Source organism: Hipposideros armiger, unplaced genomic scaffold, assembly GCF_001890085.2.
Source record: "Hipposideros armiger isolate ML-2016 unplaced genomic scaffold, ASM189008v1 scaffold_6, whole genome shotgun sequence".
NCBI classification, from domain to species: Eukaryota; Metazoa; Chordata; class Mammalia; order Chiroptera; family Hipposideridae; genus Hipposideros; species Hipposideros armiger.
In genome coordinates this window covers 2,156,608-2,171,367 of record NW_017731356.1, presented here as the reverse complement: position 1 = coordinate 2,171,367, position 14,760 = coordinate 2,156,608, and the positions used below count along the sequence as shown (strand labels likewise).

Here is a 14,760-nt window from a genome sequence, read left to right as displayed (position 1 = left end):
GGGCGTAATGCACACCTAAGCAGCCGGCGAAGGTGCAGGTGCCAAGGCAGAGAGTCTGCTCTCAGAGACTCGGAGCCTGTCTTGGACAGACGCCCAGGAATCTGCATTTTTTAACAAGCAGCCTGCCTTCCACAAATGATGTGGCAGAAGCTAGTGAAGGCAGCCCCTTGACAGGACTTTGGGTGAGAGAACTGCTGTGTCAGAGAAGGAGTCTCAGGTGGAGGCACAGAGGTCCCAATGGGACTGCTCTTGTTAAAGGTACAGAAAAAGAGGGCTCTTGTTTGGTATAAACTTGCCAGTGGCTCACCAATAAAGCAAAAAGACCCACTCTATTCAAATCAGGGACAGAGGGGATTAGATCAAACTCACTCCTTTTCACCAACTATCACCAGAGCAGCCAGCCTCTCCACGAGCAACACTGAGCAGCTGGGACTGGCTGGTACCTCTAAATCTTCAACCCTAAGGACCTGCATCGGAGAGGGGCCGGCTGGAGACCTTTCTTAGCATTTGAGGAGGATGACCATCAACTATTGATTTTTACTCACAATCTGGGAAACGATCACAAATTATAGTCAGCAGAATTTACGTATTAACTGGCAGTGGGTAACATTCAGGACCAGAGTGAATAATCATCGTTCTCTCAGGGATGTTCTGAAACAGTTTCTGTACGTCTCTATCCAAATAGGAAAACTTTATCGAAAACTTGAAACATGGGAGAAAGATATTTTATTTTAATTTTCTTGCATAAAAAAAGAAAAACTAGTAAAATGAAGAGAGAAAGGAAACATGGGCAATATTTTGGAGGCTGATGATGGGTCGTTCAAGGTTGCTTCGATACTTAGGACTGTGAAGCTATATTATATGTGGGTTAACGTGTAGGAATTTATTTAGATAAATGAAAGCTTCTTTCTAGTAAGGGATGTTAGAGATTTTTTAAAATCCTGGGGTGATTTATTTGTATTATATTGGGTTGTTGGAAAAGTCATGACGCATTTTTGCAACAAAAAACATAGAAAAAAATACGTCACGACTTTTCCAACAACCTAATAGCAGTGTGTGTGTGTGTGTGTGTGTGTGTGTGTTGTTATTGTTGTTGTTTTGATCTGTTTGGTACACCTCTAGTGCTCCCTAAAGAGAAACAGGTAACTCTTAAGTTCTAGTCTAAAGCTTTTTGTGATGCAGCAATATTAGGTTCCTTTGATAGCTGTCAACCAATAGCAACTTGTTAACCTTTGAGTGTGTAATGTTGTCCTTCACCCTCTATTTTAGGTTCATTTAAAACTCTTGAAATGAAGGCATCAAAACCTGGCTGGTGGCTCCTAGACACAGAGGTTGGAGAAAACCAGAGAGCAGGGATGCAAACGCCATTTCTCATCCTAGACAGAGGTATCAGCCAAGAGCCACATGATATTTTTAGCAAAAGAGTCCTGTTACTAGACTATTACCAACTTTTAGACAGGAAATATTCAACTCAAAACTCTGACGTGACAAAGACACGGTCTGTAGCAGTAACTGCTTTCCTTCTGGCCACGGTCTCATTACACTGCAAACATTAGACATCTAGGAAACTTAAATCAAATGGTTCAGGCCAGAGGCATTCCTCTCAATGGGGGAACCATTATAAAGCATCCTCCTTCATGATTTGTGTGTGATCCATGGGAAAGTGCATGTAAGAAATTCCCCAGATGCCTAGCACAGAAGAGGGGAAAGATACCAGGAATTCAACAACAACCAAGATAGTCACTGAGCTTGGCATTTTGGTCCTCGAGCAGCACAGCTTCCATCTGTCTGTCCATCCAGCCAGCCAGCCAGCCAGAATTTCTTAAGCACCTGTTGAGTACCAAGCACTGTGTCCACATCCAGTGGCCGGTATTCCCGTGGTTGGTATTCCCTTCCATGATCAGGATGTACATAACCCTGTAACTTTCAAGTGAAGTTTTTAGAACATACTCTTTTCAGGGATAGTACTAAGTGTTGGAAAATGGCTTCCTTTAAGGTATAAGCAGCTGGAAATCAGCTTAAAAACGAATTGCATTTCAGGACTTCGGTTGTTTTCCTCTAGGATGTCACTATTTCTATTGAAGCACCAGTCTTGTTAGTGCATTTGCCATTTTAGGATCAGATATATTTAAATCAGTGCTACCCAAGGCAGTTGACAATATCTAATTACTGACCCACCAGAGGTATAACCTCTAGCCATGAAGCTTTTAATACATTTTTTAAATGTATTTTCCAAGCAAAAATTATTCATTGTTCTGTTGTTTTGTAGACTGTAAGATGCCACTGGGACTGAGCACTGGTATCATAGCTGATTCACAGATCAAAGCATCTGACTTTTTGCGTAAGTAGTAGAATCATAGCCCATGAAAGGCACCTTCTACAGCCGTGCAGTGTACAGCCTGCCCAACCATACATGACAGCCCTGCCTGTTGAATCTATGCATCATTGCTCCTCGCCAGGCTTTACTCTATCACAACAGTAAGGCAGCTCCATGCTAATCTAGTACAGGAAGGAGCTAAAAGCCAGACAACACCCCCTTATCATGCCACTCTTCCCAGTGTATACTGTTCCCAAAGAGTGTCTCCCAAGGAAAACCAAGAGCTAGGGGTGTGTGGTCACTCTACCCAGGCAGGCTGACCTCTCAGCAGACTGGGCAAGAGTAGACAGTTTGCTCTTATGACCACATGACCTTTTCCAAAACTCCCCCCACTCCATTCCCATTCTGGGTTTGATCACACACGTAATACTCCAGCCACATTCTTGGGGCCTTAGGGGCCACGTGTTAGAGTCCCCATTACTAGGGCCCTTTGCTGTGCCAACCATTCATCTATTCAAGAAACTTTTTTGATCACACCCTGTGTGTCAGGAGTTCCTCCTAGTTCTCCTCACTCTGCTCAAAGCCCTTCCCACGATCAACAGGTCAATTGCAAGGGACCATGAGGCTCCCATAAATTCCTCCCATGTCTTCCTGGTAAGCAGGCACGCTCAATAGCAACCACATCAACATACCTGAGAAAAGATAAGCATGACCTGTATGCAAGAAAGGGGGTGGGTGGTAGTTGACAGCTGACCAAGCACAGACCTGAAGCTGAGGTTTCATCCTCATGAAGTCAGTATCTGAGGCCTGTGTCAACTGCCTGGTCTCCCTGACTGCAAAGAGGGTCCTCTGAGGATCTGGCTTTCCTCTGGGACTGAATTCACTTCCGAAGTTGCTAATTGTTTGTTTTTTTATTTTAAATTCAGAATAAAGGTTTTTCTTCCTTTGGATTTAGGTTCTTGGGAGCCCAAATTAGCAAGATTAAACAATGGTGGGTCATACAATGCTTGGATCACAGAAAAAATGTCAGTAGAATTTGACTCTAAACCTTGGATCCAGGTATGACTTATTAATCTGATAATATTTACTCCCCTTGTAATAATAAAAATGACACTAATTTAATAATTTCTTCTTGCTGGTCTTGCAGTGTGTTAGGAGAATAGCAATTAGTAGGTGCTAGGCATTCTTCTAAGTGACTAACATACGCAAAATGAGCCCTGTGAGATTAGTTCTAATGACTTCCCATTTTACAGATGGAAACACTAAGGCACAGAGGGACTAACTGACTTCCCAGTGTCACACAGAGCTAGCTAGCGGTTGAGCTGGGACTCAAGTCCAGGTTCTCTGTGCTCAAATACGAATTGCATCTAACCATTTTATCAGTTTGCTAAGGCAGGTGCTGGCTCCTTACTTCTAAGGGAAGATGGCTGCCAGTGTGACTTGTTGATAAGGACAGGCTGTTAATGGTTCTGCTCCATCGCAGGTGGACATGCAAAGGGACGTCCTGCTCACAGGGATCCAGTCCCAGGGTGCCAAACACTACTTGAAGTCCTACTACACCACTGAGTTCCATGTGTCTTACAGCTCTGACCAGACCAACTGGCGGATCTTCACAGGAAACAGCACAAGGAACGTGAAGGTCTGTGTGTGCGGTTTCTCTCCTAGTCCCCAGGCGCACCCTAGGGTGACTCTGACCATGTCCATGACTATTTCTTTTTTAAAAATACTTTTCTGGGTGTTAGAAGTATGAACGGCTTTCTTAGGGCCTTATGAAGGAAAGGGGTAAAATGATGAGTCTGTATATTCAGAGTAAAGGGATAAGCCTGACTTCTGAAGCTTCCAAACGCCACAAAGTTTTGAAAACCCACATCATCAAACTAAATACCAGGCTTCTCAGGCTGGCAGGTGCTATACAGCTGAGGGGAATACCTGGTCTTGTGCCTTAAGGAGCTCACAAGAAAAATATGTCACCGAGAGCTGTGATTTTTACTAACTTTCTAAATTCTAATTTTTTGTATTACCCATACCTAATTTTCTATGTTTTCACTTAGCTTTTTCTAGTAATAATGTTTGCACTATACCTTAAGACAGATCAGAAAAATCATAAATTATAGTATTGGAGAGAGAACACAGATTACAGTTAGAGTCTGCCACTTAAAGATTTTTGCAACTTTATTCATGAGGGATATTGATAGGTAGGTTTGTTTATTTTTGTACTGCCTTTTCTGATTTTGACATCAGAATAATACCAGCTTCATAAAATAAATTGGGACGCATGCTCTTGTACTCTGTTTTCTAGAATAGATTGTCTAGAATTGGTGTTAATTCTTTAAACATTTGGTAGAATTCACCAGTAAAACCATATGGGCATGGGGATTTATTTTCCAGAAGTTTTAAAATTATAAATTCGAGTTCTTTAATAGTTATAGGCTATTCAAATTATCTATTTCATATTGGATGAGTTGAGGTAGTCTGGTTTTCAATAAAGTGGTCCATTTCCTCTAAGTTGTTCAATTTATGGGTGTAGAATTGTTTTCTAGTAGCCCCTGATTTGTCCTTCTGACGTCTGCAGGGTCGAGTAGAATTGCCTATTTCATCTCTGATACTGGTCATTTGCATCTCTCCTCATTTTGCTTTGTTAGTTTTGCTAGAGACTTGCCAATTTTCTTTGTCTTTTCAGAGAACTGGCTCTTTGTTTCATTGTTTTATCTATTTTTTTCCTGTTTTCAATCTTACTCAGTTACTTATTTAGTCTGCTCTTATCTTGTTTTGGCTGCATCTTTCTAACACTGCTGTCCAGGGAAGGAGATGGGGCACAGCCTCACTGCTGACAGCTGGATTAAGGCGGGACTACTCCTCTTTGCTGTGGGGTAGGATGGGATGCTCTCCACTGACACTGCAGGGGTGGGAGCTGGCAAGGAGTCCTGGGTCCCTATTTGGCTTTCTCTGCCACAACCCCATGAGTGTGTTGAGGTGTCTCATCGCAGTCCGGCAGCCATGGAAGTCAAGGCTCCTTGCTTGGCCTTCGCTGCAGCTGGGTGGGTGGGTGGGGAGGGGCCATAGTTGTTCCTAGGGTGTTTAGCTTGAAGAAGATCGATTGTTGTCTAAAACTTTGCTGTAGTACGAGGCTGCCCTTTCTTTGTTCTGAAGCTAGAATAAGCAGGTTTTTGCTGGAGCTGCTTTTGTCTGTACCCATTGGTGTTTCCTGGCTGCTGGTGTCTTCACTTCCAAATCTAGAAGACGAGGCAGAAAGGAAACCCAGGGACCGCAGGAACCATGTTCCTTGGGTCGTAGAATCCTGGCCAGTCTCTCTTCTTCTCGCCGCCTTTCAAAGCCTTCTTATGTTTTCAGTTGTGCTTCACAGGAGGGATAGGGCCGAGTACGTCTACACCACATTCCTGAAGTGAAAGTAACCCCAATTATTTTTTCAAGACCAAATTGATTTGGTTCTGGCCACATGAAAACCTAACATTACAATATTAAAGTAGAACACAACTGTACTATAAAATCACTTTGTAGAGAATTTTTACAGTTAAGCTTTTCTCTTTTCCTCTAGTATTTTGATGGCAATTCAGATGCCTCTACAATAAAAGAAAATTCATTTGACCCGCCTATTGTGGCTCGATACATTAGGGTCCACCCGACTAGGTTCTATAACAAACCGGCCCTTCGACTGGAGCTGCGAGGCTGCGAGGTTAATGGTAAGGGGGAAAGATGCATTGTTATCTGGCCACCACTCGGAGAGTCAAGATTGGGCGGTGTGGGAGGGGGGTAGAATTTTTAGCTCTCTTCCATCACTTAGGCTCCTAGGAAAACCTCTGTGAAGCAGAGGTTCCACTCAGGGAAGCTCTCCTTGTGACCTAGACTGACACCGGTTCTGCCAGCCAGAGGGCAGGCACCATCTCTCTGAATAGTGCCTGGATGATATGGACACCATCCTGACCCTCCAAGGAAGGGCCCCAGCTTAGAATGACCTCCATCTGCCCATTTTCAATAGGAACTGAGATTCAAACTAGGCCCCACTCTTCCAAAGTCCTTCAGGTCACCTACACTTTAGTGTAATAAAAGTATCTAGCAACATTCCTGGCTTGTATTACATGTTCAATGAACGTTCTGGTAATCTAAGTCTGCCTCCCAATGCCCTGAAACCTGATGGGACGCTGTAGTCTGTTTCACCCCCTATGGAGGTACCCAAGACTTTTCTATGCAAGCCGCCATTTTTCAGAGGATGTAATGTGACCGGCAGTATAAATAAATCCAGGTATCCATAAATGGCCATAATAAAATTCTACTCTATATAACAGATATTTAAGAGTCTTATCGACTGTTCTCCTTCTCTGACTCTTACACTAGTGCTTTCCAAAGTTTTTTCACTTCATAGCACATATGGAAAATAATATTTGTCTAGCAGTCTTAGGTAAAAGAGCAAAGCAGATGGCCCAGGGTTTGGCCCATCCAGACACGACCTGGCTGCTCAGGGCAGAGCGGGGAAGGCCCACTTGACACACCTGCTGGGGAGCTACCGTACCTTCTCTCAGGACAGAGGGAAGAGACACGGCTCACAGTGGAGAAAGTCACTGAACCTTGATATCAGCTTATCAAAGCAGCTAAGGTTACAGTATACTCTTGATATTCGTGAGGGATACGGATATGGGCATTGTGCCAATGCCCAGATAGTAGGTAGGTAACATCTCCCCATGAAATGCAAAGTTCGTACAGGCAGGAGCGCTCCTTGAAACAGCTCTCTATAAGTCACTGTGGTTTTTTTGTGATGTAAATGGTGGCTTGTTCAGATGATAGAGTCAAACTGCCCTAAATGGGACATTCAACTCTGTTAAGATCTATTAAAACCTCTATTTTCTATATAAGAAGCATTATTTTTTTTTAAATCTCTTCACTTCCTTGATATTTATATAATTAACATGAGCAATAGGCTTTCTTCTTTTTAAGCTTTCTTAAATTTTTTTCATGGAGAAAGTAAGGTATCACTTCAAGAAAACACCCGCGTGATTTATCAGCAAGAACAAGGTGTCACAAAGATGACAGGATGGGCAGTCAGCTGGGCTCACTCAGTAGCTACAGGTCTTACACTCACAGATCAGCCTTGCTGCCCATGACTTTCCAATTCGCAACTTGGCGAAATTCTAAAGGTTATATACCATGAATCAGCCCCGACAGGCTGAAAATAAAGTATTAAGTGTGATTACCAAGTGTTCCCTCTAACTTCTTTGTAACCCTTATTAGAAAAAGAAATAGAGTTTGTTTTTATATACAAAGACAGGAGTACTGTCTACCTCATACGAAAACCTAACGTTCCATGACTGTGAAGGGCGGAAGAGTTTAGATGCTTAGAACATGACCTTTGGTGTCAGACTGCCTGGCTCAAATTTAGTTTGATTCTTCTAGCAGTGTTACTTTAGGAGAGTTCCTTTTTTTTGCCGTGCTTTTCTCCTTTGCAAGATGGAGATAAATAGGAGTGATAAACAACAGTGCTTGTAAAGCCTGGACACAAACGTTGCTTGCTTTTGCTGTTACTTAGAGTACTGTTATTCCCCACCTCCCTGCAGCACAAAATGCCGTGCAGGGGATCTTGGTGGTGTGCATGTATTTAGTCACGTTATTTTTCTCTTAACAGGGTGCTCCACACCACTGGGTATGGAAAGTGGAAAGATAGAAGACGTGCAAATCACAGCCTCCTCGTTTAAAAAGTCTTGGTGGGGAGATTACTGGGAGCCCTTTCGTGCCCGTCTGAATGCCCAGGGCCGTGTGAATGCCTGGCAAGCCACGGTGAATTATCCCCTGTGAACAGAGCTCTCTCAGCCTTTCAGAAGAAAACAAAGGCTCTTACTACAGGATACCTGGGGGGCCTGGGAAGCCAGACAGTCATCTATTTCTGCACATTATGATCCTAGGGCTGAGAATCTGGGATGTCTTGATAGCTTTACCTCTAACTTTGGCTCACAGAGAAGTTATCTGTCATCTCTGTGGTTCTTTGTCTAGTCTTGATTTATACCAGGAGTGGGCAAAGTTTTTCTGCAAAGCTCCAGGTAGTAAATATTTTAGGTTCTGTGAGCCATACACCCCCTGTCATAACTACTCAACTCTGCCATTGTAGCAGGAAAGCAGCCATAAACATTATGTAAATGAATGATCATGGCTGTGTTCCAATAAAACTTTATTTACAAAAACAGGCAGTGGGCCAGACTTGGCCTTGGGCTGTAGTTTGCAAACCCCTCTTTGAGACAACTTACATTACTGATAAATGATTTAGATTTACAACATCTTCTTTTTATCCCCCCACAATTTAATAATATTTTTCATTTTCTAAAGAAGGCCATTTAAATTTTTTTGTTCCCATTTTTTGAGAACTTTGTGACATTCCTTTAGACCATTGGCAACATGGTAAAATGCTACAAAGCCAGCACTATAAATCAGTGATCTAAGTTGGAAAAACATCTTCCAGACAGCTATATTGCCTCTAATATTAGCCCATTGAGTAATTCAGGTGACTATTAATTGACTCACTTTTATTTCACTCTTCAACTGACCTGAGAGATCAGAATGGCATCAGAATTCAGAACAATCTCATCGACCAACCTCATCCAAGTTCCTTATTTTCTATCCTCCTAACTCCCTCCCTTAGGATAGCTACACTCCACCTCCCTGGACTCTCTACAGATTTCCATATCCTATCCCTACATTAGGTCACCAGGAAAGAAAAGACGACTGTGGTCTGAGCAGAGTAAATAAAGGAGCATGGACACCACATAGACAGTCGTGGGAATCCACGTCTATGCCTTGAAACTCATTTCTGGACCATCTTAAAAATCACAGAATGTTAGAATGGCAAGGGATTCTACAGGGCATCTGGTCCAGACTTTGCCTTTTAAGTCTAAGCATGGAGAAGATTAAATAATTTTAGCTTAGTCTGGTGGCGGAACCAGGAATCCCATTCTCCTGAGACACAGGTCAGCGCACCTTCCACCATTTAAAGCAACCCAAACATCTCATTTGTGCAGTTTTGCAGAGGGAAAACTGAGGCCCGAAAAGTTAAAATAATAAAAGTAATACTGTTATGTTATATAATTTAAAAGATAAAATAATTTAAAAAGAAAATAAAAAGTTAAATAGAGAAAGGAGGCCATCGAATTCATTCCCAGTGACTCTTTAGACCCGTTCATGGTGTAACCCCTTGTCACCCCACCCTCCATTTTACAGCCTTTTAAAAAAATTTGCTCCATATATAATTTGCTCTTAGTCTATGTGAAGTAATAAAGCCTCCAATGATGAAATGCTCATTTTAATTTTGAATGCTGTCATTTTAAATCTGGAACTATTTGTTTCACTTAACCTATTAGCATGAGATGTCTTTATAGGGTCTCTTTAGAGAGGCTGATAATTGAAGCTACGCATATGCAGCCACGCATGCAGACTGAAGTGTCTCTACCTATTTTATGCCTACAAAACTCCTCTAGCTACCTATATTCTGTATCACTAGTACAAACTTGACTTGAAGACACAGTAAAACACCACCAAATGTCACTAGAGGGTGTTATAAAATTAACAAAAGATTATGTCACACAATAATTTTAATGGAATTAATTTTCTTTATACATGCATAAAGCATGTGACTATATGTATACATACATATGTGTATATATGTGTACACAGACAGACATGCACATGAATAATGTTGAGAAAATATATCAATATTCATTGTTTCTTATGGAATTGAATGAGCAAGCGTACAGGGCGTGATAAATCTCCCAAAGTTGAAAATTCACCTCAGATTACTCTAAAACTTCATTAGTCCTGATCCTCCTTCTCTGAGTGAATATCATCAAACATGTAATTAGGCATTTTGCTAGGCCAGGGACAGGACAATCACTATGTTTTATCAAGCCCGAGGTATAGCTTTCTCAGGTCTCTCAAATATTATATTTATTTGAAATACCAGAAAAGAAGAAATTGGACTACTTTTCCTATTTGACATTAGTGGTGGCATAAAAATGAGGCTTTTCTAAAACAAATAGAGAGAGGATACTATCCAATTCTTTTTGAGATAATCCTTTGGTAACAATATCATCATAACATTTAAACAAACTCACTTAACAGAATAATAATTACAGATAATTTATCAACTTAATATTTTTTCTCAAATAAATTTTATTTATTTGTTTACAACAAATATTTGTTGAACACCAACAGTGTGTCATGCATTGAGATAAGTACCTAGAAAAAAACTAAGTCAGTCCTTGTCCTCAAAGAGTAAGGGATACGAACAAATAAACAAATAATGATTGTAGAATGTGTGAGATACTCCCATAGAAGCTAATCTGTGTGCTGTGACAACAAACATGAAGGAACAGGGAAGTCTTGAAGGAGACAGGGAATCATAAGGGAAGAGGCGAAAGACATCCTTTGAGCTCTGTGCATTTCTGAGTATCTTAGTCTAAAAAAGCCAAGGTTTTAGCTTCTATCTTACCCATGTACTCTTCTTATCATGTTCATAGGCAAACAACAACAAGCAGTGGTTACAAATTGACCTGCTCAAAGTCAAGAAGATAACTGCCATCGTAACCCAGGGCTGCAAGTCCCTGTCCTCTGAGATGTACGTGAAGAGCTATGCCATCCACTACAGTGACCAGGGCGTGGAATGGAAACCTTACAGGCAGAAATCCTCCATGGTGGCCAAGGTACAGGGTGGTATCTGGGCAAAAAGAAAGCAATTGGAAAACGATGTGACAATGAGCATGGCACTTGCGTTTGCTAATAGCTCTTTGCATCTGGGTTGGTTTTGTTTATTTCTCACTGTACCAGGATGTCCTCATAGCTGAGGACATCACTTTTCAAAACAAACAGTGATTACACATAGCTTCTGCTGTGTATAAATCTTGGGGAACTTGCTGGGGATGCAAAAAAAGTGTGTGTGGGGGGACACAGTTCAGCTGAGGATATAGGGTATATCTGGAAAAGAGAAATAAAAACGCATGGTTGCATTTTAGTTTCAATGTTAGCAATAGCAAACATTTACTGGTGCCACAGTCTGGCACTTACTGGGCACTTGTCATATGTTTACATACTTTAAAAAAAAATCCTTACAACTTCTATGAGGTAAAATTTTATTATCCCCATTTTGCCAATGGAGGATGGAGAATCAGAGAATGTAAGTAACTTGTTCAAAGTCACATAGCTGCCAAGGGCCTACCAACACCATATCAAGTGTCTTTATTTCTCCCTACCTCAAACTCGGATCATTGGTGAGGCGAAGTCCCTAAAGAGGTCTGTCTGGAGTGTGAACCCATAATTGACTGAGGGTCATCTCGGTGTTAATGTCATGTGTTCTGCGATGCCCTCAGTTTGAACTAAAAGGATAAAAAAGTGACCCGTAAGATTTTTATACCCTTTATACCATCATTGAGGACTTCCTCATATTTTGCTTTCAGATTTTTGAAGGAAACAGTAATATCAAAGGGCATGTGAAGAACTTTTTCAACCCACCAATCATTTCTCGGTTTATCCGCATCATTCCCAAAACATGGAATCAGAGTATTGCTCTTCGTCTGGAGCTCTTTGGCTGCGATATTTACTAGAACTGAATACTCAGAGATGGGAAGGACTCGTGAAGGTATCGAACCATTTAGGGTGGGCAATGCATTTCATGGCTATCTTGAATTCTCTATTAGAAAATAAAATTTATATATGAAGTTTTATAAGGTAACTCTTTGCTATCATTAAGTAAGATGATGGCTGTTATTTCTGCATTAATTTGAACATAAATGGGAAAATATCAAGAACCAACACGAAAATGGCTTGTCTTTCACACTGATTAAATATGCTGTATAAAGTAATATTCATGTAGTTAACACTCTCCGTGATAGTTCTTTTAAATCCTAAACACATTAATAAAAGAGATATTGTTTTTTAAAACAACCTCTAGACCTGGATAGCTTTCACTCCTACAGTTTTCTTTAAAGAAACTATGATCTAAGAGTAACGGACACAAATTAGATTTTTAAATGGTTGACCTTTCTTGACAGTGGAGAGAAAAGCAATGTTCCCATATGAACCGGCGAGTGCTTAAAATGCTCAGTCTCACCCACATGACAATGATTTTCCTGACGCTCCATGAGGAAAGATACAAATAAGCATATTTTCAGTAGTCCTGGGGGACTTGTGAATCTGGCCTGGTCTCCTTCGGGAATGATGGCACATATGAGGGGTCATTAGGCATGGAACAGAAACAAAATTACCATGGGAGAACTGAACCAAAAACCGTGGCTTCATTCTAGCTGACGCTACATCGCACCACGGCGCACACGTTCAAAACATAGGTTCACCTAAGCGAAAGCAAATATCAGCATAAAGCGCATTTTTCACTATGTAATGGGCCCCACACATAATATAACTAGTCCTGGGTCCCTCTACTACAGAAATGGGCGGGATCTCTTCTGATCTAGAGTCTACCGAGGGATAACAGGGGCAAGAAAATCATGTGGAATGCTAGGGAGGAGAAGAAATGAGAATGGAATGCATGATCCAACTTCCTTATCCAATATATGAAAAAATGAGGCCACAAAGGTTCAACAGCCGCCTGAGGCTATTGGGTGTTCCTATCAGGGCTGAAACCAAAAACCAGATGATGAGACTCCTAGGCTCTCTTTCAGTCTGGTCTCTCTTGCATAAAATGGAAATTATAATGACTATCATTCATCCTCCCAGGCAGGTAGACATGACTATTAATTAATAAAAACTATTAATTGATCTGAAAATTACTTGTTTGGGGATCAATGAGATGTTTGAGTTATAGCTGATCTGTGTGGAAATATTATAATCCCTCTTATTTTGAAATAAAAATATGTTTTTATTCCTCTCTTTGAAGTCATTTAGACGAAATTACAACTTTCACCATACAATATATCTTTCAATGACATAACACAGTCCACTGTTCGTTATATCATAACTGATTGCTATGGAAAAGAGATAAATGACTCAGCAGCATCATGACTTGGAAGAAGAACTGAACAGATAAAATCTAAGCATTACTAATCATTCTAATTGAGAGTTGGAAAAGAGGGGCTGTGAGTGTATCTCAAATACAAAAAGGTCAGAGGAAACATGAATTCGTTCTCCAGGATTTTTTCAAGTTGTTAAAAGTTCATGCCACTTTTTAGACTAACTTTGAATAATCACTATATTTTGAGTTCAGAACCATTTTGGCAAACTCAGGGCAAAAACGTTAATCAAATAGCTTGGATCCTCCCAAGAACCATGAATGTTTCACCATTTACTTTGCTGGATGGACCAAGAAGAAGCAAGTCATGGACAGTGGACTTTGGTTCTACAACTGGCGCATGCCCTAAAGCAGTGGACCTAATACACACTTACAAATATCCAAGTTTCTTGCTACCATTTTTGTTCCCCCTCTCCCTCCCTTACAAAGAGTTCTTTCATGGAAAATCCTGAATGCCTAATTCTCACAATAGACTAGATGTAGGGAAAGCAATAGGACATAGGCAGACAAAACGACTGTGTGAAGTGAGATTTGCATTGTCAATGTCCAGGAAATGAGAAAGATTCTCATATCCATGTACCGTGCTGGGAGAGACTAGAGATTTAAGATTTGATATCTCTTGGGTGTATAAAATGTGCTCACCAAAAGATATACAGCATTTTTCATTTGTTATATGGAAATAAAACAATAATATTAACCTCCCTAGAGGTACCACCATCTTAATTTTAAAAATATATGTATTAAGTGTTTTCTCTCTACACAACATGGCAGGCATTGTAGGGGAGAATATATAAAGAAAATTAAAAGATGTTGCTCTGGCTCTTTGAACATGTACCATCTAGCTGAATAGAGAAGACAAGCATCAGAAGCAAATACGGACTATGGGCAGATTACACACTGAGTGATACAAGGTCAATCCAAGGAGTAATCCATGTGGGATGGAGTCAGACTGTGAAAACTTTTGGAGAAGGTGATTTGACCCAGACCTTGAATACCTTGGACATATATTAAGGCAACCTGTGCAGAACCCCAAAGAATTGGATTGAGATGATAAGGGTCAGTGAAAACTGGAGAAGTATGAGCTGTGATCAAACAATACGGCTGAGAAAAAAAGATTATTGGGCCGGCCGAGTGGCTCAGTTGGTTACGAGCTCGCTTGGGAGCACCAGCTCTGAGCAGCAGGGCCATGGTTCGGATCCCACATTAAGGGCCAGTGACGCTTCACCCTCTACAGCTAAGATGATGAACAACAGCTAGACCTGGAGCTGGGCTGCTGTGAGCCGCCAGTGACGGCGTAAGCTGCAGTGGGGCTGCAGTGGGCTGCCTTGAGCTACATGAGTGGCTGGCAGCCAGTGTGAGCTGCCAGAAGCCGGTGTGAGCAGTCAACCAATGACCAGCGACCGATTGCCTCACCCGGGAAGAGCACAAT

The 14,760-nt window shown here is 41.3% G+C and overlaps 1 protein-coding gene across 1 annotated transcript in view; it reads left to right on the top strand.

The window, feature by feature from the left end:
* The window catches only part of F5 (coagulation factor V), a 55,181-nt gene extending 43,143 nt beyond the window's left edge, over positions 1-12,038 (top strand). Inside the window, exons 18-25 of the mRNA XM_019647596.1 lie at positions 1,270-1,386; positions 2,270-2,341; positions 3,273-3,376; positions 3,801-3,956; positions 5,874-6,018; positions 7,953-8,104; positions 10,831-11,013; positions 11,764-12,038. Coding sequence (XP_019503141.1) covers positions 1,270-1,386; positions 2,270-2,341; positions 3,273-3,376; positions 3,801-3,956; positions 5,874-6,018; positions 7,953-8,104; positions 10,831-11,013; positions 11,764-11,910 — 1,076 coding nt within the window. The 3' untranslated portion in view covers positions 11,911-12,038. The remainder of the gene's footprint in view (positions 1-1,269; positions 1,387-2,269; positions 2,342-3,272; positions 3,377-3,800; positions 3,957-5,873; positions 6,019-7,952; positions 8,105-10,830; positions 11,014-11,763) is intronic.
* The last annotated feature ends 2,722 nt before the right edge of the window (positions 12,039-14,760 follow it).